This window comes from Talpa europaea, assembly GCF_964194135.1.
Source record: "Talpa europaea genome assembly, chromosome: 13".
Lineage (NCBI taxonomy): Eukaryota > Metazoa > Chordata > Mammalia > Eulipotyphla > Talpidae > Talpa > Talpa europaea.
In genome coordinates this window covers 12,232,420-12,257,667 of record NC_140080.1, presented here as the reverse complement: position 1 = coordinate 12,257,667, position 25,248 = coordinate 12,232,420, and the positions used below count along the sequence as shown (strand labels likewise).

Below are 25,248 nucleotides of genomic sequence, written 5' to 3'. Positions count from 1 at the left end.
AAGCCCCCTCCCTGCAGCACACTGCGGTGAGTCAGATGCCATGTCTCCTGCTGTCCCAGAATTCACGTTCAGGCAGCGTAGAGACATTAAGACAAATACAAGTAATGCCTAATTGGAGTTTATGATGCAGACTGGAAAAGAGAAATAAGGCGGCTGTGGAAGAGGGGCTAGGGGGGAATTCCGAGAATGTGACTGTAAGTAACCTGAGAGCTGAGGTGTCTGAAAGGAACGCCTCGCGCCCATGCAGCAGTGTCCACCAAGGTGTGCTGGCAGGAAAGGGCCCGGGTTTCAGGGAGAGCAAGACGACAGATGCGGGGGGAGAACGAGGTGGATGCCAGGTAAATTGGGGGGGAGAATGGGTGGTCTTTCGGCCATGGAAATGCCTTTGAGTCTCATTTCAGCAGGAAGCTACTGACTTCGTATCCGTGGGCCATTTTTATTTTTTTAAATTAATTTATTTACACAAGCACTGTGTACAGTCAGAAGCGCGGGAGGGTGAGAGAATTCACCAGAACCAGAGCGGGGAGCAGAACAGACAGACTGACGAAATACACTGCTGAGGGGAGCAGTGGGCAGCAGGAGAGGTCTGTGCGCCATGTGGGACCCTCGCCAGCAGCCGGGGATCGAACCGGTGCTGCAGAGGCTGCGGGCAGCTTAGCAACCCAGCGCCCAACTGCTGCGCTATCAGGGGAGGCCCTGTGGGCCATTTTTACATGAGGTTTAGCAAAGCTGCCAAGGAAATGGACAATACAAAATGCATTTTAAATCTACCTTATGATATTTTAACTTGAAAAGTCTATTTTGAGTTTCTTCTACTTGAAAACCTGTCTAAGATGCTTTTCTTGATTTCTCTAGAAGTAGTCCATGATCTTTGGTGCAGGTAGGCTACCCAAAGTGATTTGGACTCATCTAGCTGCCTGTCCGGCTTTCTTTAATTCAGCAGTATGTTTGGAATCTCTACTGTTGCCCTCATGTTCCTCTCAGACTAGTGAGATTTATTCAAGAGATTGTGTTGATAGTTGCTTTCAAGGTAAATTTTGTAAAGGAAAAAAGTAAATATTACTATGAGAACATTTAATGGAGGACTTTGAGGAAAGCTAGGCAGAAGCTAGTTAAGGCAGGAAGACTGATTTCAAGAGGCTGCAGGGAAGCTGGTCAGTTTGACAAGAGCTGTGTCTGTGCATGGCTGGAGGGATGAGGATGAACATGGGAGACAGTCATTAGCCACGGAGCTGTTTCTCATTGTGTGCGGTTATGCTCCTATTACAGGGTTTTTTGGTCTGTCTCTATGCAAAACAGGAGCAGCTATCCCAGGCGCTGTGACAGTGAAACACCCTGACAATGCCAAACGCTCTCTGCTGGGATAGAAAGTGTACCAGCCCTGAATTACAACCTCAGAATGGTGGGAATAGTCTAGGCCTTGGTTTCTCCAGTGAGGAGCTGCTGTGCTTCCCAGGCAGCCAGTGAAACACTTACTAGGGTATGGAAAGGACAGATTACAACTTTGATTTCTGTTTCTCGTATCTCCTAAAACTAGGAACATTTCAATCATTGAATAGAGGACTTGGCTATGGTGCCCTTACCTACTTGGTCATTGTCAGCCGGCCTGCAGGGTGCAGCATAGTGCTGAGTACCCTGGGAGGGGTGGAGGGTGACTCAGTGCCGGAGGGTGGCTGAACAGTCTGAGTTGCTTGTTTGTTTCAGCTCACTGTGAGGACTGCAGTTAGGTGGAGATGCAGCTTATCATGGGAACTGCTTTTAAGTAAAGGAATCCTGTACCTGAGGCTTAACACAGTAGTCAACAGTACTCAGCAGGCTCAAGGAAGCAGCACAGGAAGAACTCGCGCCCACCTCCTCCCAGACACACCAAAATCTACAGCTAAATACCAGCCTGCAGGAGTTGCCCTGAAATGTGGACGAATTTGGCTTCCACAGCAAAGGTCAAGGCAGCACCCAGACTGAGGCAAGAAAGGGGCACTCAGCAGAGGTGCTAGGGCAGCGAGGTGCAGTCAGCAAGAGTTCTCTCGGGCCCAGAACTTTTTCCTGGGGAGGGTTATGCCCTATACCCCAACCCTTTTGATCAGCACAGTGAACATGAGCCCCAACCCCGATTGATGGTGAGAGGCAAAGCAGCGATGGAAGCTCAAGGTATGTAGACTGAGAACTAGCCCTCAGGGTCCAGGTTGGCACCACTGCTAGGCAGCCTCTGACCACCTCGCTCACAACAGCACGGGTGGGCGCCATTGTCATATCCACCCTGCACACTAGCCTCCTGAGGCAAACCCCTCAAGTGAGCTCCACCTACCTTGGCAGAGTAACTCAAGTCAGCTGAGAGCCAAGTGACAGCTAGCGGTGGGGTTCACCCCTAGCCAACAAGCAGCCCTATCTGCCTTCTAGAGCTGGGCCACACCCCTCCATCCAACAGGCCACCCCCATACACCTCCAGCAGCCTGCACTACCAGCACTAGTAGTGCAGTGGGCTGTGTCCTGCCAGCGCCCAGCTGTCACATGTGTCACCAAGAAAGGTGGCGTAGCCAGCTAGTAATTGGCATCATCTCATAGCGTGTGCCGGCTGCTTGCCCCTACTAAGCGCGCCACACCCACCAGCACAGTAGGCGCTGCCCTTGCAGCAGCCCCGCTGTGCCCCACCCTGGGCTTGGTGGACACACTTCTACAAGCCACTTCCACTTTCTTTTTCATATTATTCAATGTGACATTTTACAACGAATGTGCTTTGCAAGAGTTAACGTAAATAGAATTGTGATTCACACCCCACTTCGAGGTTTTGGTATTAATATTTGCTTACTGGAATTCCATTTTATTTCCTTTTGTGTGTGTGTGTGTGTGTGTGTGTGTGTGACCTTCGCTGGGGATCGAACTGGCGCTGCAGAGGCTGTGGACAGCCTCGCAACCCAGTGCTCAACCGCTGAGCCATCAGGGGAGGCCCCTTATTTCCTTTTATGATCCGACTAATTATGTCTCCCATTTTGTCTATTCATTTGACATTTTTAATTATTGCCTGTTGAACGTATGTTGAGCCTGGCTGCAGTATGGTGGAGCTTTCATGATATAAACTTGTTACATTCCTTATTAAGCGAGGATGTATAAGAAGTAAGCAGTTGTAATAAGGGGCAAGACCTTTTTCTTCACAATGGGACTAAATGGAAAGGACTCCCGGTGACTTAAGTTTTCTGCCACTCATGCCTTCAAGGGGAGAAATCTACACCTACAGGCATTTTGTTCAAGAGATTTAATATGAAATTGTCAAAGTCCAGGTGAGAATGATGTTTCCAGAGGTTGCTACTCTAGGGGGAGTTCAGGACAGCAGGTGGGGGTGCGGAGTGATACACATTAAATGGCCCTAACTCTAGGGAGCTATCACTAATCTGCTTTTTTTTTACCCTTCAGTTTGGTTGTTGCATGTGCATTTATGTCGCGAGCAAATTTGTGTTATTCCTGTCAGCACGTACTTGATAACAGGACTCTGCATGATGGGTTTGTGTAAATGGTAAATGGGTGTATCTTCAGGTTTTTCAGTGCAATACTGGGTTCTCCGGGTCTCTTCTAGGTTTGTGACTTGGCTTTTAGCCTGAAGAAAATGCTGATCCGGCACAAGATGACTCATAATCCTAATCGTCCGCTGGCGGAATGCCAGTTTTGCCATAAGAAGTTTACAAGGAATGACTACCTCAAAGTGCACATGGACAATATCCACGGCGAGGCTGACAGCTAATGGTCGCTGTCAAGGAATTAAACCATTCACAAGGGATCCTGATCCGAAACCCAGACTTCTCTCCCGGTTAGCATAGCAGGAGCAGGCCAGCAAGTCCCCGGTCTCACAGTTCTTGCTCACTTGCCTACGTTTAGAGTCTGTAGTTGCCTATGCAAGGAAAAAAATAAAAACTCTGCTTTTAACAACAATTGCTACAAATTGGGGAAAAAAGGTACCTTTGTAGGCTTCACAAATACCACTTGTGCTGCATTCTGCAAAAATGGTAAAAGGGATCAAGGCCCACTCTCCTCCTTGGCCGTGTCCCTTTCATGAAGGTTTTTAACACTCTCCTTGAGGCCTTTTATTTTATAGTTATCCTGTGTGTCTGTCTATGCACATGCTCGTTACTGCAGCTGCTGCTTAGTACCCTTGTGGCATCCAACTATTTCATCGCAGGTAAGGGTACGAGCAGGGGTTTTCAAAGCCTTAAGGCTAGCACATGGTATTTTGTTAAATTGACCTAAAGTTTACTTTTTAACAGCTCCCTACAACAGGTCAGGTTTTTTAGTTTATATATAGCTATTTGTTAAAAGAAATCAAATAGCTATTTATAAACTAAAACATCTATTGAAATGTTGCTCTTTTAGACAATTGTTAGGAAAGATGATTTCCTGTAACCATTCAGATACAGACATTCATGCCCTGGAATACTTCTACAGGATCTACACGAAATAACCATATATATATATATATATATATATATATATATATATATATATATATACAAACACACACACATATATACATATATCTGTCTATCCATATATATATATAGTTATATATTTAGAAAGCCAAATATATACACATTATATATATGTGTGTATATATTAGGCTCTGTATTTATATATATATATTTATCAAGCCAAGCCTCCTGAGTTTATACTAGTCATCTTTAGAAATTAGCAACACAAACACACACATCCCAGCTAAAAATTGAAGCAGAGTAAGTCTCCAGTATTTGGTGACTGACAGCATGGTAGTGTAGTGGCATTACGAGTTAGGATGAACCTTGTCTTTTTACCCTCTCGTTCCATGAAAGCACAGTTTGTTAGTGCAAACATAGTAAAAGACTTTCCAGAATCTCTGCATCAGTGATTCTCAAACATGTTGGAATTGCCCTCAATCATCTTACGTAATTAGGAATCTAGAATGAAAAATGTAAACCTGGCAATTGCAATGATTGAAATGATCACTGATGCTTAAGGGAAATTGAAACAAGCAGCGTAATTTCCTCCCTTAGGTTAAATACTTTACATTGACATACAATGAACACCTTGTTTTGGAAAAAAGATATGATGAAAGGCAATAGTGCTATCAAAATAGCATAGACGAATCCAAAAATGCAGAGACCAAATGGAAGATCCAGTCGTGAACTGGTGCCCACGCAAAACCAGCCCATGTCTGATTTTAAGGAAGTTAGGAAGTTGTCTCTCTAATGAATTAAAGGAAAAGGTTATCTGAAAATAGTTCTTTGAAGTCAGGAATATTTATGCTCTGTTCCAGTTTTTAAAAGACAAATTCAGTATATTTAAACTCCATGCAGGTACTGCACTGAAAGTCACCAGAGGTAACTTTAAAAAATATAAATCCCCAGATTGTAACTTAGAAAAGATCTAACTGTAGGTACATGTTGCATTTTGTATCTGAAATTATACTGTATTTTATATAAAAATAGGTTTCGGTCTTTCTGTTTTAACAGTACGTTTTTTGATCCTGAAGTGTTTTGAATTTAACATGACAGTGTGCTTAGTATCACTGGAAGATAAAAGGACAGCTGTAAAGTTTAGTAGTATGGAATATTTAAACAAGTTCTGTTCATCTCTTTGGCGACTACCTTCTGTCTCCCCATCATGTGATGAACGGCAAATCTGATAGAAAGCCAAATGCGAATTTGGTGTGATCTCAGATTCCCAAGTTACAGGGTTGCTGAGGAAGTCACCATTGAAACTGCATTGTCGCCAGGCTGCGGGGGATAGTGATGAGGGAGAGACGCAGGGTCCTCTCAGGCTTAATGAAGGTGGTACTACAGTCAAGGAAAATTTTAGAAAAAGGTGGGGAAAGACATACTGGTACATCCTTTCTTTACAAAGGGCTGAAACTAAAGCAGGTACTTAGACTATTCATGCGCTATCACCTTTAGCCACAAGATTACTGATAAACATTTTATCTCTGTTAGCATCTGTGTGCTGTAAGTCACTTAGTAATAACCTGAAGATGAGAACTGATTTTCTTTTTTTAGGTTTAAGAAATTCATGACAAAGGAAAAGTCCTATAAACCGCTGGAGTACAGGTGCCCACTATGAAGTGTCTGTTTCTTTTCTTTCCTGCTGTACCAGATGATGGCTCAAGTACTTTGCCGGAAAGACCACACCCTCAGGTGCCCTTGAAGTCAGGGCTGAATAATTTTAAGAGGTGTTCAGTCATACGGGTAGAAGAGCTGCTTTCATAGCTATTGTCTTTGCCTATTAACGCTCAAGACAGCTGTGTGTCTTAAAGTACTCCTTGTTCAGCCACCCCTGTCCTCTTACTTCCTTCTGTCCCCACCTCTCCCCATTAATATTCCCTCCATAGCTGATCTCATCCATTCTTACGGTTTTACATATCACCTTGATTCTAATGAACCTACTCAATTTGTTTTTTTTTTTTTGTTTAATTTTACGAAGGAATCCTCTTCTGCCTTCATCAGTGTGTCCTTAAGGAGGAAGTATGCCTATACCTCTTTGAAACGCTAAGATTTTAGCATTAATATTAAATTGTATTTACATTTATATAAATGTAGCATTTGTAAATACAGAACTTCCCTAGATTTTCCTTTTATTGTAAATTTATTATAAACCATTGTCGCGGTGCTATCAGCATGGTATTTTACTGCCCAGCTGTAACTAGCACAGTTCTACAGTAAAATCCAAACGAACGTTTGAAAAGGTGTAATGAAAGAAGGAAATGCAGTTGCCATTACTCTCAGAGCTCAAGTTTTAAAGTTTATATGTAGGTGTTTCTAAATCCGGAAAATACCACTGAAGTTCAGCCAAGCTGGTATCAGGGCAGTGTGAGAACATCAGCCTTCCCTTTCACCTCATCCTGGGCCAAACGCTCCAGCATGTAAGAGGAAACGCCACTGGGAATGAAAAGCCTAACTTAGAGCAGCGTCTCTGAATACAAGGGTTTTCTGATCATCACAAACAGTAATGGTGCTAAAAAGTTATAGCTTAAGTTTCAGGTATTTGTTGCCGTGGTGTTGCTCTTAACGAGGTGTCTGTGATACCAAATAGCATCATCACGCCTCTCCAAGCAGTGGGTTTAGAAAAGCCTAGATTTCCTAGACCCATGAAATGTGGGCAGGAACACAACAGCTCTCGTATACTACAGTGCTGCTGCAATAGTGTCCAAATTTTTCCCCTTTTAACAAAAATATTGAACATGATCAAACAAGTGTTTACATTGGTTATAAAATAACCAACCTAAAATACATGATGGCACAATGTACTTCCTAATCCTGCCAAACATTTAGGAAATGTGGATGGATTTATTCCTGGAGCCCATGCCACATGGACATATTACATGGCAGGAGGAAAACTAATTAAGTTATTAATGTTAATCCGTACACTGAAAATTGAGAAAATGGTACAAATGTAAAACTTAATCATCTAAATTAATAAATTCATGTAAAACATCACTTTCTGACAACAAATACTGAAGACTAAATGAGAATTCATTGTATTTTGACAACACCGTAAGTTTGCCTCTGCAAAAAATAGTATAAAAATGAAAAGATTCCAGTCCATAGTGGGCACCTGAATCATTCCATGACTTCACTTTTTTGTTCTGTCTTATTGTAGACCATCAGGTAATGCTATTTTCCTCAACGTTAATTTTACCTGCTTTCCTGTACCTGTTTGGTCATCCTTTTTTCCATTCTGGAAACTGCTCTGGATATGTCAATGTTATGTTTTTAATAAACACCCTATGGTAAGATTTCACTTTTTGTTTTTAACCTGTCTGACAGTACTGTGCGCTTTTGAGTCTGTGGTGATGGATTTACCCAGTGTGTCCCAGAGTTTCACCCCACCTCCATTTGGGTGGCTAACTGGGCTCACAGTAGAGGCTGTATTCAGATAGAGAGGCGCTTTATTTACACTTACCATGAAATTCATCACCAACAAATGTGACAAAAGCCTGGCACTGTAGGCAGAATCCAAGAGCTGCCTCTGTATGGCTATACCTGCTCCAAGGAAGCTGCTGACACACAGCTTAGAGGAGATTCCTTAAAGAGTACTGAGCTTTGACAGACTAGATAGCAGCACAACTGCTGAAACCTACAGGGAGACGCCACTGTTACTGAGATTGAGTTACTCCAACAGTGTCTATTCATTCTTTACTAAATGATGAAGCAACCCACATAAAGTAAGTGCAGTGGCCTCCTTTTTTTCCTTTCTAAAGTATTCACATCTGGAGAGATGCAGCTGCCTTCGATGGACAAAGCAAGGTCTGAAATTAACTTCTATAAAATGGAAGCCGCCTATTTCCTATGCTAAATAGGAACATAAAAAAATAGAAGGAGGAAGGGAGACCACATTTAATTGATTCTAACATTCATTTAATTAGCAAAGTGATGAAACTTATGGCATATTACATAGTAATTAGGAAGTCTAAAAAGTTAAGTTCTGTAGAAATAATCTCTACTTTGGACTCTGTCTTATAGCTGATTTTGTTGTGGAAATGTAATGTAGGGTATCTCTGAACTTGGTCGTCAGATTTACCACATAAGTAACTGTTTTCAGGTCATCTTCTTCCTGGCAAACAGAGCACAACTTTGCCCAGAACACAAACTAGAGCAGTGTCCAGTGCAACCCTCTCAGCGACACTTCCAGACTTTTCCTGCCCTGCTCACGTACAATTCATTTCCTGTGCTAGTTCAGCTGCTGCTTAATTTTGGTGTCTCCACTTTCACCAGTTTTCAGAGTGACAAGTTGGTATTGTTGCTGAACTCAAATTATGATATTTAGGATATTATGTTGTGTCCTTTCTGTCTGACTATAAAATGTGAAATTGGGGCAGATGACTTCAGCTGATTAGGGTATTATTAGACTAAGTCTGTGTAGAGCCAACTGGCTTTCTACTGAGAAAAACTATTCCATAGTTTTCTGAGCTACAGATTATACTCCTAACCCAGGGCATATGGCTGGGTGCTTATGTGTCCTTAGAGAGGGGCTAGCATGGAGGGAAGAGTAAAAAATTCAAAACTGTGTCCTACATACAGAAGCATGACAATGCCCATTTAAAAATTAGTAAGTGGCAAAAATTTCCATATCAGGATATTCCAGTTTAAGAATTTAAATGTGACCCACAACATGGCGGAAATAGAGAGGCTGGAATCACCCTCCACGCTGAAAACAACTATTAAAAAAGGCTGACATGAGCACATAGCAAAATCCACATGCTTCAAATCTGCTAGACATCTCCAGGGAGTTCCAGAACTAAGGTTGGTGGCCTCTAGGGAAAGAATGGGGCAGGGGCCATGTCCGTGCTGGGGGTTGACTTCCCAAGCCATGCCCAGGGAAACCCAGGACATATTGCAAAATTCCTTGGAGGAATTTTTCTGATGCCAGGGTGGGCCATGGCACCTGTGGGAGCTCTGCAGACTCCCACCCTGGAAATTGGGAATCCCCACAATTGGGGCATGGGCACTTCCTCTCACACCTCCTGTAAGAGATCAGAGAAAAACCAGGTGGAGCCAGGCCGGACTCCAAAAAAGCTCTACACCAGACAGACTTGAGTGAACTCACAAATCCTCCAGGAAGCAAACCAATAACACGTACACATCCCAGGCCCGCAGAAGCAGAGGAAAGGGCAGAGCAGTCAAGGCCTTTGTGGGAGACCCAGGGTTTACTAGGCACAGGTGAGAGACACACACAGACATTGAGCCAAGTACAGGTTATTCCCACAGTATGAGTCAGGTGGTCCTGACAGTAATAAGTGGAATGATGATAATTCAAGCACACGGTACAGTTTATAACACAAGACTAAGTGCAATGAACTGCAATGTAAAAGAAATAGATGCATCTGCACTGACTTGTACTTCTAGCATGGCGGAATATCAAGTATGTGAACTGTGGAACTGAGTGGTTGCTGGAAGCGCCAATGTATTATGTTAAAGGAAATGACACGCTTCTGTTGCCAGAAGGTAGACTGTGCTGAAGACCAATTCTAGGATTTGATTGCAAAAAGAGGCAAACTTGGAAAACTAAATTCACTACTTGCATCTTGACATAACTCCAACACCAGTTAGAGCCCTACTAGGAAAGAGTGTGGCCCTGAGTTTAGGACTATGGATAATCTGGGTTTGATGTGTTTGAAAACACTAAACCCAGATTTCCTTATATTCTTTTAACTTATACAAGTGGTTCTCTCTCCATTTAGATACCAGCAAACACCCTCCCCCACCTGTTGCCTAAAGGTATCGCACAGGCATTAAATCAGGTAAATTCCTTGCAAGAAAGCACTTTGTGGCCCCAAGATATGCCATCTCCTTAGCTCCTGGCCCTTACTCCAGTAAATGGGGTCAAATGTCACTCTGGGCTATTTAACAGAGTGCTGGGCATGGAAAAGGAAGAAAGTTGAGTTTTTTTCTGTGTAGTATTGTTATTTACTTCCAGGAACTGGAAGAGTGATTAAACTGGCCTTAGTGGTGCAGCCCCAGGGAGAGGGGAAGCAGACCCAACCCACATAAGTGAGAATTTGTTGATTGAGAGGAGGGACTTTCCATACCCAGAATTTAACCATCCAACACTGGTATCCAAATCAGCCCTGAGATGCTTTAGAGATGGCTCCCTGGAGTTTAGAGAAAAGGATGGCCTACAAAAATTGAAGTTAGATCATTATCTCATGCCATATACAAAAATTAAATCAAAATAGATTAAAGGAATATCAGACCTGAAACTATAAAATACAGAGAAAACAACACTAGTGACATGCTCCTTATTTTTGGATATAAAACAATTAAGTAGCTTACTGACAATGTCATAAAGGAACAAAAGAAATTATACCAAACTTTTAATATTCTAAGGTAGTAAGAAGGCAAGTAAATGAAATAATTGAAATTTTTAACATTTATATTTAAAATCAACATCATCTAAATTTTATCAGAACACATCTGAATATATCCTTTGGGGAAGGAAAAAAAAGAAAGCAAAACTTAGTAAAGTAAGCCTTCATTCAACCCCAAAGAGCAAGGGAAAGAAGAAAATGAATAAAGTACACATGATGATAGGGTCTCTGTCAACAGTTGTGCTTCTGTAAATGCCTTCAACTTTTATCAGGTAGAGATGGCAAAACTGCAAGGGTTCAGATGGAATAGCTACTTAATATTAAAAACAAGCAGTCACTAACTATAAAAACAATACTTGGTAGTAAGAAAAGTGACCATGTGAAAGAAGTTAAGGTGCCCATAAAAACTAAAAGAAAAAAAAAAGGGGGCCTCCCTGATAGCACAAAGGGCGGGACACAGTCTATGGGACTGTTCACGGCCTCTGCAGCACGTGTTCTATTGCAGGCCAGGGAGCTACCCACATGGTGAGGCAGATCTCTCCTTGTCTCCCACTGCTGCCCTCAGCAGTGTATTTCAGTAGATCTGCCTGTTCTGTTCCCCACTCTGTCTCTGGTGAATCCTCTCATACACACACACCCCACCCCCCTGCACCTCTGGCCTGTGCCCCAGTTCCTGTATGCATAAATAAATCTTTAAAAAACAAACAAAAACTTGGAATAATGAAGGTCAAAGGGTCACTTCACAAATAATTTACATTGTGTGTCTAATAAATGAATTCCAGCAAAAGATCTAAAGAATTATCCAGACATCTTTAAAAAATTAATGAGAATATTTATAGGTGGCAAGAATCTTTTTCCTTAAAGAAAAGGGAAAACATTCCAAAAACATTATCTTTTTTATACAGCTATGTTAATCAAGTCATGTGCAATGCATGCAGGATTGGAGCCCCAAAGCAACTGCATATAGAGCAATAGAACTAAAAACAATATGTATTGGCATAAAAATAGACAAATGGGTGAATGGAACTTTTGATTCAAGTCCAGAATTTATGTACATACCAATACTTAATTTTCCCTTATCATATAATGGGGAAGGGAGAGCCACTCCCTATACAAAAATTAATTCTAAGTGAATTCAAGTTCTAGATATAAGACCTTCAGTAAGACAAAAATTGGTGATACTTTCCACTACATCAGTGGTAGTATCTTTGAGACGCAAACCCTGTGGCAAGGGAAATAACAGCAAAAAAAACAACAATTGGAATTACCTCCAATTAAAGTATTTTTATATATTGAAAGAAAATATGGGTAGGCTATAAAGACATCCTAATGAATGGAAGAAAGTGTTTACACATTAATAGCTGACAAGGGGTTAATATCCAAGATATATTTAAAAGACAATTCAATAAAGAAATAATCTGATGAATAAATGGGAAACAGACCTGAACATAGTTCTCCCCAAAGAGGATATCCAAAAGGACAACAGGTAAGTGGAAAAGTGTTCATAGCTTTTAATAAGAGCTACAAGCTAAAACCACGCTGACATCATCTTGCACCTATGAGAATGGCATATATTAAAAAGTCCTCAAAAGACCAGAGCTGGAGAAGATGTGGAGAAAGAAGCCTATTACACTGTTGCTAGGTATGTACACAGCCATTATTAAAAGTGATCCAGATCTATCTTTAAAAATAAAGTGGAGATATGATATGGCACAACAATCCCACTCTTGGGAATCTAACCAACCAACCTGAAACCATCAATCCAAAAGACTCTATGCGCTTGGGGCCTCCCCCGGTGGCGCAGTGGTTGAGCGCTGGGCTGCGAAGCTGCCTGCAGCCTCTGCAGCGCCGGTTCCATCCCCGGCCGCCAGGCGACCAGGGTCCCACATGGCACAACAGACCTCTTCTGCTGCGCCCGCTGCTCCCCTCAGCAGTGTATTTCGTCAATCTGTCTGTTCTGTTTCCCGCTCTGGCTCTGGTGAATTCTCTTACCCACCCGCTCTTCTAACTGTACCCAGTGCTTGTATAAACAAATAAATGAATCTTAAAAAACAAAAGACTCTGCACTACAATATTTAACAGCATTATTATTTGAAGATAAAATGGAGGACGTTATAGTAATACGGCACCAAATGTGTTCAGTTGGAAGAGGTTAAGAATAATTGTGCACTATATCAGTAATCAATTCCAATATGGGAGGGACCAATTTCCAACTGGGATGGACCGACACTGACTCAGTTGTCTCTGGGTGACAGTATTAGGAATGGTTTATTTAGTTAACTTTTCTCAATATACTTAATTCTTTTAACCGGTTAGAAACACATTATTTAAGTAGAACCAGGTGATTCCTTTGCAAAGAATAGCTTTCTTAAGCAATTCTTGTTTCCTAGAAAAATACTCACTTTCAGTACATTTAATATTTGTGGAATGAATTTTTATCATAAACATACTATAGTTTACGAATTAAATGTCCATTTTTCTATGTAGCATTCATAGTAGGACACCAGTTCTTTGGTACAAAGATTAGTGGGATGTAAGCTCTAAAAATTTTATGAGCTACTTTTGCCAGAACTGTCCCAACCCTGATAGCACCACTGCAGAAACATTAGCTATGAGCTTACAAGTTGTACTCGTCCTTTGGAATCAAGGCTTCTTAAGAAGTTTCTCTAAGGAGTAATATATCAGATTGATTTGACAGGAATATAAGACAAGAAGACAGAACTATGTCCTCAGATTAAAGAGGGTTTATAAAGATCAACCAGATACTCAGAAGCACTGATCCAAAAAAGGCAAGGGGCTTACATCTTCATTTTTAAAGGGCCTTAACATAGTACAGAGCACCCTGGTGTATTTAAGAGTATTAGTTCTTTCAGTTCATTGAGAACATATTAAACTATCTCATGAAGATCAGCAAACACACGATGAAAACTATTACAACATAAAAGGTGATTTGATCCTGAAGTCCCGTGGCACTGTGTATTCTATGATTCACACCGTACCAAAGTCCCTAACATTTCTCAGCTTTTGACTCTGGCCTCTCCCTTCCAGTGTTTTTGTGCCTTGACTGATGTCCTAATTCTACTACTCATTTTTGTGGTTTTCCATACCACAGCAAACTATGCCAACCTCTTGGAAGTGTGAAAATAAATCAAGCGATACATTTCTAAAATCACTAGTTTCCTTTGCAAGAAATACTGCAACCAAATCCCCCAGTTCCTGCAGAGGGATTTTTCTTCCCCCTACAGTTACATGTTTATCAGAGTAATATGTTTTACATTGTATTATTTATACAATGTATATAAAATTTATTTAATTTTGAACATAAGATGAATAAATTGTGTAACACTGTAACTGAGAAAAATGTGTCATCAAATATAAACACAAATCACACCTCTCCTTTTCCCTTTTGGTGCTGCCTATGAGTATATAACTAATGATATGGACTTTTTTTATGTGAGAACATTCGGGTCTAATTTTTTCAACAGTTTCTCCTTTTTAATGAGATATAAAGTACACAAAACCTAAAATTTGGGAATTAAAGTATATAATTTTTTAAGTGTATGATTCAGTGGCATTAAGTACATCAACACCAGCTCCAAAAGCATTTCCCCACACCGAAACCCACTAAACCCACTGAACAATGACTCCCATCCCTCCCTTCCCCATTCTGTTTCTCCTCTATGGATGTGTGAGGTAAGTGATGAAAGTGGAATCACAGCCTATTCGTCTTTGTGAGCAAAGCTGCTTTTACCTAGCATAATGCTGTAGATTGTGGCAACATTTAATTCCTTTTAAGGTTGAATAATATCCCACTATATGTCTATATCACATTTGTTTTATCCATTCATCATTTGTTTTATCATACATCAACAGACATTTGGGTGGTTTCTACCTTTGAGCCATTGTGAATGATGCTGCTCTGAGCATGGTATACAAGTATCTGAGTGAGTTCCGACTTCCAGTTCATTTGGATATACAAAAGTGGAATTACAGAATTGTATCGAAATTTTATGTTTAATCTTTGAAAAACCACCACAGCAGCTCCATCACTTTATGTTCCCACCAACCACTTCTGTATAGAAAGCACGGTGGGAACAAAAGGGAAGAAATTCCTAAGTGAGCCCAGTTTATTCATAAACCTGTGAGATATAAAATAGTTTTGGTTTAGGACACACAATATTTTTGTCCTAAAATATATTTTTGTGTCACAAAATAATCGGTAACCAAACAGAAATTGGTATCTGGAGATGGTATTGTGGAGACGGCCACAAAATAACTTACAGATGTAATACTAGTTTGTGGATTGGAGAGCACATAAAAACTATAAATTCCTCAGAGTATTTTAGTGAGTAACTAAAGGGCACTGAGTCAATTATGAGAGGCTGAGGAAAAAATACCCATGCTGTGTAGCACAGGAAAAAAACGGTAACCCAGACTTCTGTGGAAACATGGACAAAAGGACATATAATGAACTGGGGGATTTGGGCTGGAGTATTTCTATGCAGTGTGTTAAAAGTAGCGATAACTTACTTGTTTCTGTTGCATATGATAAAATACAGATAGAGAGGAGGAAAGGATTAGTGTAAGTCTAAAGATTTGAGAGAAATTTAAAACATCTAGGACTTATCGGGTTGAACAAAATAGATTGTTTCTCAGACTTCCATATCCAGCAAAATTCACAAAGTAATAAGTGATATAAGGCTAAAATGATGCCAAGTGCACAGGTGAAAGACTTGCTGACGCCTCAGAATGATTCCGGGTCATAGTTCTTAGACACAATGTCAGAGAAGCAAACATCTAAAAACATTAAAGGAATTGCTCCACAGCATTTTGACTTTAAATATCAAGTTGAAAAAATCCTGGCTTGGAGATATTTGAGGACATAGCATTTTTTTTTCTATTTCAGTAAACATCAAAAAAGTACAGATTTCTAAGTAAGGAAACCCTATAAAGACTCCACTAAAAAAACTGTTAGAAATAATAAATGAATACAATAAAGCGCCAGGCTATAAAATTGATATTCAAAAATATATTGCATTCCTATATGTAAATAAGGATAACAAATAGAAATTGAGAAAATATACCATTTATAAATGCATGAAAACAGAATCAAATACCTAGGGGTAATTTCAGAAATGAAAGCTCTATCCAATGAAAACTTTAACACTGTTAAAAGACACAGAAACAGATACAAAGAGATAGGAAGATATTTTATGTTCATGGGTGAGCAGAATGGGCATCTCACCAAAAGCAATACACAGATTCAATACCATTCTTAAGCTCATTCTAATTATGTTTTTCAATTAATTATAACAAAAAACACTAAAATTTATATGAAAACACAAAAGGCTCCAAATAAGGCAATTCTGACCAAAAGATAAAGAGAGCGAGTGAGAGAGAAAGAAGGGTGTTATGGTAGCAAATTTCAAATTATATTATAAAGCAACAATAATCAGAACAGCACAGTGTTAGAATAAAAGCAAGCACATGGAAGTCATGGAATAGAATCTAAAGCCTTGAAATAAACCCACATAACTAGCAACTCCTAATCTGTAACAAAGGAGTCATGGCCAAGAAGCAATGGAGAAAGGGACATCTCCAACAAATGGTGTTGGCCAAACTGGACAGCCACATGCAAAAGAATGAAACTGGATCACCCTTTTGAATTCATACACAGAAATAAATTCAAAATGAAGTATAGACTTGTGTACAAGACTTTAAGCCAGGGCCTCAGTAGTGGCTGCAAGGGGTTAAGCATTGCACTATGAAGCAATCCGCAGCCTCTGCATCGTGAATTCAATCCCTGGCCAGCCAGGGAGCAACCCACATGGCGCAGCAGACCTCTCCTGTCTCACCCGCTGTTCACCGTAGCCGTGTATTTCAGTCAGTCGGCCTGTTCTCTTCCCTGCTGTGTCTCTGGTGAATCCTCTCACCGCCCCGCCCCCCCCCCCCCCATCTCTGGCCTGTACCCAAGCTCTTGTGTACATAAATAAATCTTTAAAAAAATACTTTAAGCCATAACTATATTAAATATATATATGTGAGATGTATTCTATATCATCAGCATTAGAGATGTATTTGGGTATTGAACACCAATGGTAAGGGAAAGGAAAGCAAAAATAAACAATTAGAACTACATGAAATTTAAAAGTTTCTGCACAGCAAAAGAAATTATCAGCAGAATGGATAGACAACCTAGTGAACAGAAGATATTTAACCCTTATCAGTTGTATTATATGTAACGTCCAAGATATATCAAGAACACCCGCAACTCAAGAATGATATAAAAGCAACTTAAAAATGGGTAGATCTGAATAGGCACTTCTTTAAAAAGACGTACAGATGGCCAACAGAAAAAACGTTCATCATTTATTACAGAAACAAATCAAAAATCACAATGAGATCATCTAACACCTGTGAAAATGCCTTATTTCAAAATGACTACTAATGAGAAGAGTAGGGTAGACTGGAGGAGGTGGTGCACTTGTACACTGTTGGTGCAAATGTAAATTGGTGCTACCATTAGTTTCCTCGTAAAACAGAATAGTTACTATATGATCCAGAAATCTATTCAAAGAATATTCAGTCATTTACTTGCAGAGTTACAGGTACCACAATGCCTGTAACAACATGTTTTGTTTTTAAAGATTTATTTTTTATTTATACAATAGCTGGGGTGCAGGCCAGAGGTGTGGAAGGTGAGAGGATTCACCAGAGACAGAGTAGGGAGCAGAACAGGCAGACGGACTGAAAGCACTGATGAGGGGAGCAGCGGGCATGACAGGAGAGGTCTGCCACACCATGTGGGAATCTCCCTGGCCGGCCGGGAATCGAACCTGCACTGCAGAGGTTGCGAACAGCTTCCCAGCGCTGTGCTCAACCCACTGCACCACCAGGAAGTCCCCTGTAACAGCATTTTTAATAGCCAAGGTATAGAAAAAAAACTACGTGTCCATTGATAGATGACTGGATAAAGAACATGTAGTATTAAATAAAATGGAGTGCTATTCAATGATTAAAAAGGTGAAATGTTGCCCTTTTCAGTAAGATACAACTGAATGGGGATATTCAAAGCAAAGTAAACAGAAGGAGAAAGATAAACACTGAATGATTACACCTATAAGGAAACAAAGCAAATAAAATAGTGACTAGTGACATCACAACTGGGGTTACCACAGGGTGGAACAGACAGAGTATAGGTGGAGGGGGCCCAATGGATGGTAGTGGTTGATTTGTTGCAAAAAAAATATTGATTTATAGATAAGTTGTATAATCTGACATAAAAAAATTCAATTGAAAATCGACTTACAGGATAGAGTACAATGCTAAACCCCATTATATGCTGTTTATAAGAGACTCAGCTAGAAAGACAAACATCATTAAAGTTAAAGCCTGGAAAACAGTATTCCAAGCCATCAAAATATTAGAGAAGCAGGAACCACTATACTTATATCAAATAAAATAGACCTCCTGCCAAAAAGGCAGCAAGAGACAGAGAGGAATATTATGTAACAATAAAGGGATCAAGAAAACTTAACAATTAACATAACAGAAACAAAGTATATAAAACAAGTATTAACAGACATAAGGTATACACTGAAGGGAACACGGTAACAACACTATTTACATCAATGGACAGATCATCCAGTTAAAAAAAAAAAATCAAAAAAGAAACAATGGTCATAAGTGACAAATTAGATGAGACAGACTGAATAGATATTTACAGAGCATTCTACCCCAAAGTAAGAGAATACATATTTTCAAGTGCTCATGGAATAGTCAAGGACAGAATATATGTTGAGACACAAGTCTAAATAAATTTAACAATGAAAAAAATCAAGCATCTTTTTGGATCTTATTGGTATGAAACTAGAAGTCAACCAAAACAAGAAAGAAAGAAAACACACAAATTTGTGGAGAATAAACAACATGCTACTGGACAATAAAGAATCTAATGAGGTCTATGAGTAAATCAAAGGCTAAATAAAAAATTGGAGATGAATAAAAATAAAGACATCATTTATCAGAACTTCTGGGATGCACTGGAAAAATAAATAAAAGGGAAGCTTATGACAATACAGGCCTACTTCAGAAAATAAGTTTCACACAAAAAGTCTATGCTTACACCCAAAGAACTAGACAAAGAAAAAAGTCAGTCAAAGGAGTATTAAAAACCTGAGCATAAATTAACAAAATAAAGGTTAAAAAAACCTCAAAGACACATGAAACCAAAAATTGGTACTTCGAAAAAAATTAACAAAACATGTAAACCTATAAATAGCCCCATAAAGAAGATAAATAAATGAAATGACAAGAGAAAGAATTACAACAGATATTACAGAAATACAAAAGATCAAAAGAGTATTATCAACACTTACATGGCAAATTTGGACAATACAGATGAAATGGAGAGATTCTTTAAAACATGCAACAGTCCAAGAAAGAAATAGAAAACAGAAATGGCAAATAATTTGAAAAGCAGGGAAAACTTCCACACCCACTGCATGAAGCCAATTCCATGAACCTCGATCTGAACCCAAAAAAGGGGCATCACAAAAAAGAAAACTACAGGTATGTCTCTCCGATGAACACAGAAGAAAAAATCCTCAACAAAAATTTGCAAACCATATTCAACAATGCATTAAAGACCATACACAATAGGGGTCTCCCTGGTGGTGCACGTGGTTAAGCACAGCACTGTGAAACTATCTGCAGTCCCTGCAGCATGAGTTCGATCCCCAGCCGACCACAGAGATACCCACATGGTGCAGCAGATCTCTCCTATCTCGCCCACTGCTCCCCTCAGCAGTGTATTTCAGTCAGTCTGCCTGTTCTGTTCCCCACTGTCTCTGGTGAATCCTCTCACCCACCCCAACTCTGGCCTCATACAATTCTTGTATGCATAAATAAATCTTTTTAATAAAGACTCATACACAATGATTAAATGGTACATATTCCAGGGATGTGAGGATGGTTCAGTATACACGTATTGGTCAACATGATAAACCTCATCAACAAAAGGACAAAAATCATATTACTTCATTAGATATAAAAAACATTTGACAGTATCCAAAATCCTTTGATAAAAACTCAACAAAATGCATATGGAAGGAATGTACCTTAATGTAATAAAGGCCATAGATGACAAATACATGGGCAACATCATACTCAGTACTGAAGAAATGAAAACTTTGCCTCTGATTGGAACAAGACAAATTTGTACCTTTAACAACTTTTATTTAATATAGTTGGAAGTCACAGCAACAGCCATTAGACAAGACCATAAAAGATATCCTAACTGCAAAAGAAGCAAGAAACTTACCGCAATTTGCAGATAACAAAATCTACATTAAAAAGTCCCAAGGACACCACTAAAAAGTATTTGTTCACTAGAAACAATAAATATAGCAAGGTGGCAGGCTGCAAAATTAAAACACAAAAGTCAGTTGTGTTTCTGTAGGAAAATTCCTAGCAGAAAGAGAAATCAAGGAAACAATCCCATTGACAAACTGTTGAAAGAGAAGATAGAGGTGGAAAGGTATCTATGAGCCTAGATTAGCATCATTAAAAAGGCTATTTTAGAAAAAGCCAGTATACAAATTCAATGCAACCCCTATCAAAATCCCAATAGCATTCTTCACAGAAATAGGATTAAAAATCTTGAAATTTGTTTGGCACTCCAAAAGATCCCAAGAGCAAAAATGACCCCAGAGAAAAAAAGGAATCATGTCCCCAAGCTCAGCCTATACTACACAGTCATTGTAATAAAATCAGCATGTTACTGCAACAAAACCAGGCACACAGAATACAACTGACAACCTAGAAATAAATCTACACATGTATGGACAACTGATTTATGACAAAGTAGACAAGAGTACACAATGGAGAAAATAAAGTCTCTTCAATAAATAATTCTGTGAAAACTAAACAGCCACATACAAGGAAGCAAGAATCTTACCACTATTTACAGATAACAAAATCTATATTAAAAAGTCCCAAGGTCTCCACTAGTCCCAAGGACTCCACTAAGTTAACTGGACCACTATCACAACCATAAACAAAAATGGATTAAAATGAAGAACTGGATATAAATATGAAATCATAAAGTACATAAAAGAAAAGCAGGGCTATGTCCTTGAGATTGCCCTGAGAGATATGTTTGGGGACTCAACTCCAATGGCCAAGGAAACAAAAGTAAAAATAAACAAACGGGACTGTAACAAATGCAAAAGCTTCAGCCCAGCAGAAGAAACTATTATCAAAAGGCATCCTTCTTAATAGGAGTACTTATTTGCACATCATACATCTGACAAAGGATTAATATCCAAAATATATGAAGAGCTTATAAAACTCAACAAAGAAACAAATTCATTTTTAAAAGGCCAGAAATAAAGAGTGGTGCGAAATATATACAATAAAATGACTTCAATTAAAAAATAAAACAAGTTTAAAAGCATAAAAATAAATAAAAAGGCCAGAGGATATGAATGATCACCTCATGAAAGATATACAGATGACCAACAGGTCATGATAAGAAGTTCTTAATTTCTTATTATTAGAGAAATGCAAATCAAACAATTAGATATCACCTAACACCGGTAGGAATAGCTATTAGTCAAAAGAAAAAACAAGGAGCATTGTAGAGGATACACAGAATAAAATAGAATTCCATATTACTTAGTTATCCCACTTCGAGGTATTCACCCAAGAAATTAAAAAAAAAATGTGAACTGTAACTAACATTATTTACAATAGTCAAGAACTTGAGACAACACAGATGAGTGGATAAAGATAAAGTATACATACACAGTGGAATACTACTCGGTCATGAAAAGATGAAATCCTATCATTTGCAACTACATGCATGAACCTAGAGAGTGTTATGCATAGTCAGATTAATCAAACCAAGAAAGAAATATTTTAATATTTCACTTACATATAGTATATACAGAAACAGAGCAAATGGACAAAATAAAACTAAACTTTTAGACTGTAAAACCAATTAGTGGTTACCAGAAATGGAAAGGGGATGAGGAGGTAAATTGTGTAAAAGAAGTCAACTGTATGTTGAAAAACAGAAAAGGACTTTCTAGTGGTGAACTTAAAGTAGTATGTATAAATGTTGGTTTTTAATGATGCACACCTGAAACTTACATACTATTATAATGCAGTGTTACTTTAATTTTAAGAAGCTGAATTATTATGTCACATCAAATAAGGTCAATGAGATGATTACATGGGAAAGTGCTCTGTAATGTTTAAGTGCTATAATGATTTCAGTTAATTAATTCAGTTAATTAATTTCATAAATTCACTCATAGTTAAAGATCAAATAGCACTGGAAGTTTTAACCGAGAAGTAGGAAATTAATCATGTAAATGGATTGATTTTCATATATAATGTTTTCAGATATTTCCTTGAGTAAGCCCATCCATAATATGAATGTATTTTATTTCATTCTAAACAGTTAAATTTTAATACCTCAAATTTCACACCCACATGTAAGATACAATCAATTCTTCCACATTGAGTGTATCTTATAAATATGTAAGCTCACAGCAATACTTTAAATGTAGTATAGATTTTACATATTCAAACTTAAGTGAATCGTAGAACCTGAAACATGAAGTTTTGCAGAAAAAGTTTTAGATAAAAAATAATTGTATCACTGAAAGAATTATATGCATCCATTACAATCTACTAAGTCATCATCTCATTAAAAATACATCCAGTTAAAACAAATTTTACATCATAAATTGACCAGGCAACATTTATAGTCATTAAAAATTATCTGCAAAAGTTTTACTGAATTTTATGTTTACTAATGTATTTGCAGAAACATGTGCACAGATGATTATATGCAGCAGCCTGAGCACGACATTCCCAAGTTTCTTTCCTTTCAAATAATAGTTTTTGTCATTCTTGTTGTAGTAATTTTCACTAAAATAAATCTAATATTAGTCAATCCTTTAAGGTATTTAAGACTTTTACCAGTCCTTTCACTATTGGGAATATAGTTAGAACCGATAGAAATCAGTGACTTAAACCTCATGGTTGTCAGGATACTACGCAGTGAAAATAAAAAAATAGGAACCAACTTCACATTTGTTGTGAAAACGAATTTTCTAAGATACATTTTGGGTAGATTAGATATTAAATAACTTATCCAAATTTTTTTTTTCTAAAATTGCTATTTAAGACCTTATATTCATTTTTATTAATAGCATCATCAAAACTACCTTTTATATGGAAGTATTCAAAATATTGCAATTAAATCTTGAAACTATGAGTGTGGGATGAAAGGTTACCACTCCTCTTGACAAGGATGGGAGAGGCTTCAGTCACAACATGTATACAGCTAAGGCATTGCCACCTACTTAGCAAACAACTCTGATGCTCAAAATGGAGTTTAAGTCTACAATGCTATTTTCAAAATGTTTATAATTTTAAAAAGCATTAATTTTAGATTAAATATCTTTTTATTTAAATAATTAACATTTCCTACATTCTTCCCATTTCTACATTTTACATACACTTATATGAAAATATATAGTCAAAGGATTACAGAGGTAGTTTTGGTATCACACTGATAAACCTTATTAAACTTCTCAAAAATTGGAAATACATTTTAATATAAATTTTGTAATAAATTCTAAGTCAAAAACCATCAGTTCCTATCAGCTGTAATTTTTATCATTAATGCATTCCTAAGCGTCTCAGTATCGCTGTTAATTGTTAGTGATGTCAGACTTGCCTGTTTCCCTAGCTCTCATTAAAAGATAAAGAATATACAGAAGAAAAAGATTTAACAGCTAACAACATGAGGAAGAGGAGGATTCAATGATTACTGATTCCTAGCAGACTGTAGAAAGGCTAATTAGAAGATAAAAACATGTAATTCCATTTCAAATAGAATATATTCAGATCCTTCCTCCACACAGCCACCACCACTACCCCTTCAGGTTAAGACTGGCTTTACACAGGGATTAGGAAGAGTTGCCCATGTTTATTTTGTCCCAGAATGACAAAAGGCATGGTGTACTGATCAAGGCTTAAAGCCAAGCTCCATTAGGCATGTAAAGCAAAACAGGTTCTATATTGTACACAAGGCAGAGATGCTGCTTCCTTGTTTTAATGAAGCTCTGCTGCCCAATAAATGAACTCCTGTGCCTTTGACTGGTGAGTTTCAGTAAAAACAAGACAAAAACCAAGCTTGCAAAGTTTAATAAAAGGGCTTTTGCCAAAGGCTTTTATACTATTTTAAAAAACTCCAAATTTCCCCAACCCCTATGATTCCATGTGTCTCATAGACAAAATTTAAATATAATAAATAATAATTTAAATATCATAAAGATTTTTTTGAGTCAAGTTAACAAACTGAAGAGCCAACAGACTACTTCAAAGAAAATTTAAATACTAAAAAAGAGCGCTCAAGTTAAAATCCAGTCAGTAACAGAAGTCAAAGTCCAATAAAAAATACCCTGGATCCATGAAACCATGGGCTGTGAGGTCTGCAGCCTGGCTCTGAACGTAGGCAGAGGAGCTCACCAGGGGATGAGAAGTGAGAACAGACAGATCTGAACCATACTGTTTTCCTCGGAGGTTTTCCTGATATAGGGGTAATGGAAGTTGAACACATTCCCCCTCTGGAAACAAAGGGGAAAATGATTGAATTCTCTCTCTACTTTGTAAGTCTAGTAAAGATTTATAGACCTGGATTCATCCAAACTCATACTCTCCTCCCAGATTAAGGATTAATAACCAGCCTACCTACATCTTTGCTCCTAAACTGACATTTCGTCCTGCTTCTATGCATGAACTGGTGTTGATATTCAAGAAACCCTAACCTATTTTTATACTAAGTACAAAATTCCTTTTCACCTTTGAGTTGCCATCTTGGTTTTCTCCTATGTGTAAAAGAAATTATCCATCAATTTGCTCGCACACAATCACTGTGAGTTCTTTCTCCAGAGTCTCTAGAATCCATTCTAATCAGGTATTGTTCACGCCATTCCATTGTTTTAGTCTGTAGCATTTAAGAGAGTGGTTATCTTCTCTTAAATACAATGTGAGAAGGACAGGATTCTATTTGCGAACTTTAAGTAGATTTTCATGGCTTGGTTTATGGTGAACAAGGTTCTGCTAGCTGCTGTGTGGAGAATTCTGGAAGGGAATCCTCGTAGTTTTTTTGCTGGACTCAGCTGGGAGATCTGATCTCTCCCTCCATTCACTCACCCTTTCACATCCTCAATCTCTACTCTTCATTACAGAGGCAAATGCCCAGGCTCTAATTAAGTCTCTCCACTTGTATATGTTACAGACATCAAAAATTCAGTAGTCCCAAGGCGGAACTTCGGAAAAACACTCTTCATAATTTATGGCAATTACATCTTTCTAGTTCTTGAGGAAACACACTTGACAATCACCTC

The 25,248-nt window shown here is 38.5% G+C and overlaps 1 protein-coding gene across 1 annotated transcript in view; it reads left to right on the top strand.

The window, feature by feature from the left end:
- Positions 1-3,733, top strand: part of PRDM5 (PR/SET domain 5) — a gene marked incomplete at its 3' end in the record, with an annotated part of 156,291 nt that extends 152,558 nt beyond the window's left edge. The window contains exon 14 of the mRNA XM_084252352.1: positions 3,569-3,733. Coding sequence (XP_084108478.1) covers positions 3,569-3,733 — 165 coding nt within the window. The remainder of the gene's footprint in view (positions 1-3,568) is intronic.
- Between the last annotated feature and the right edge of the window lie 21,515 nt (positions 3,734-25,248).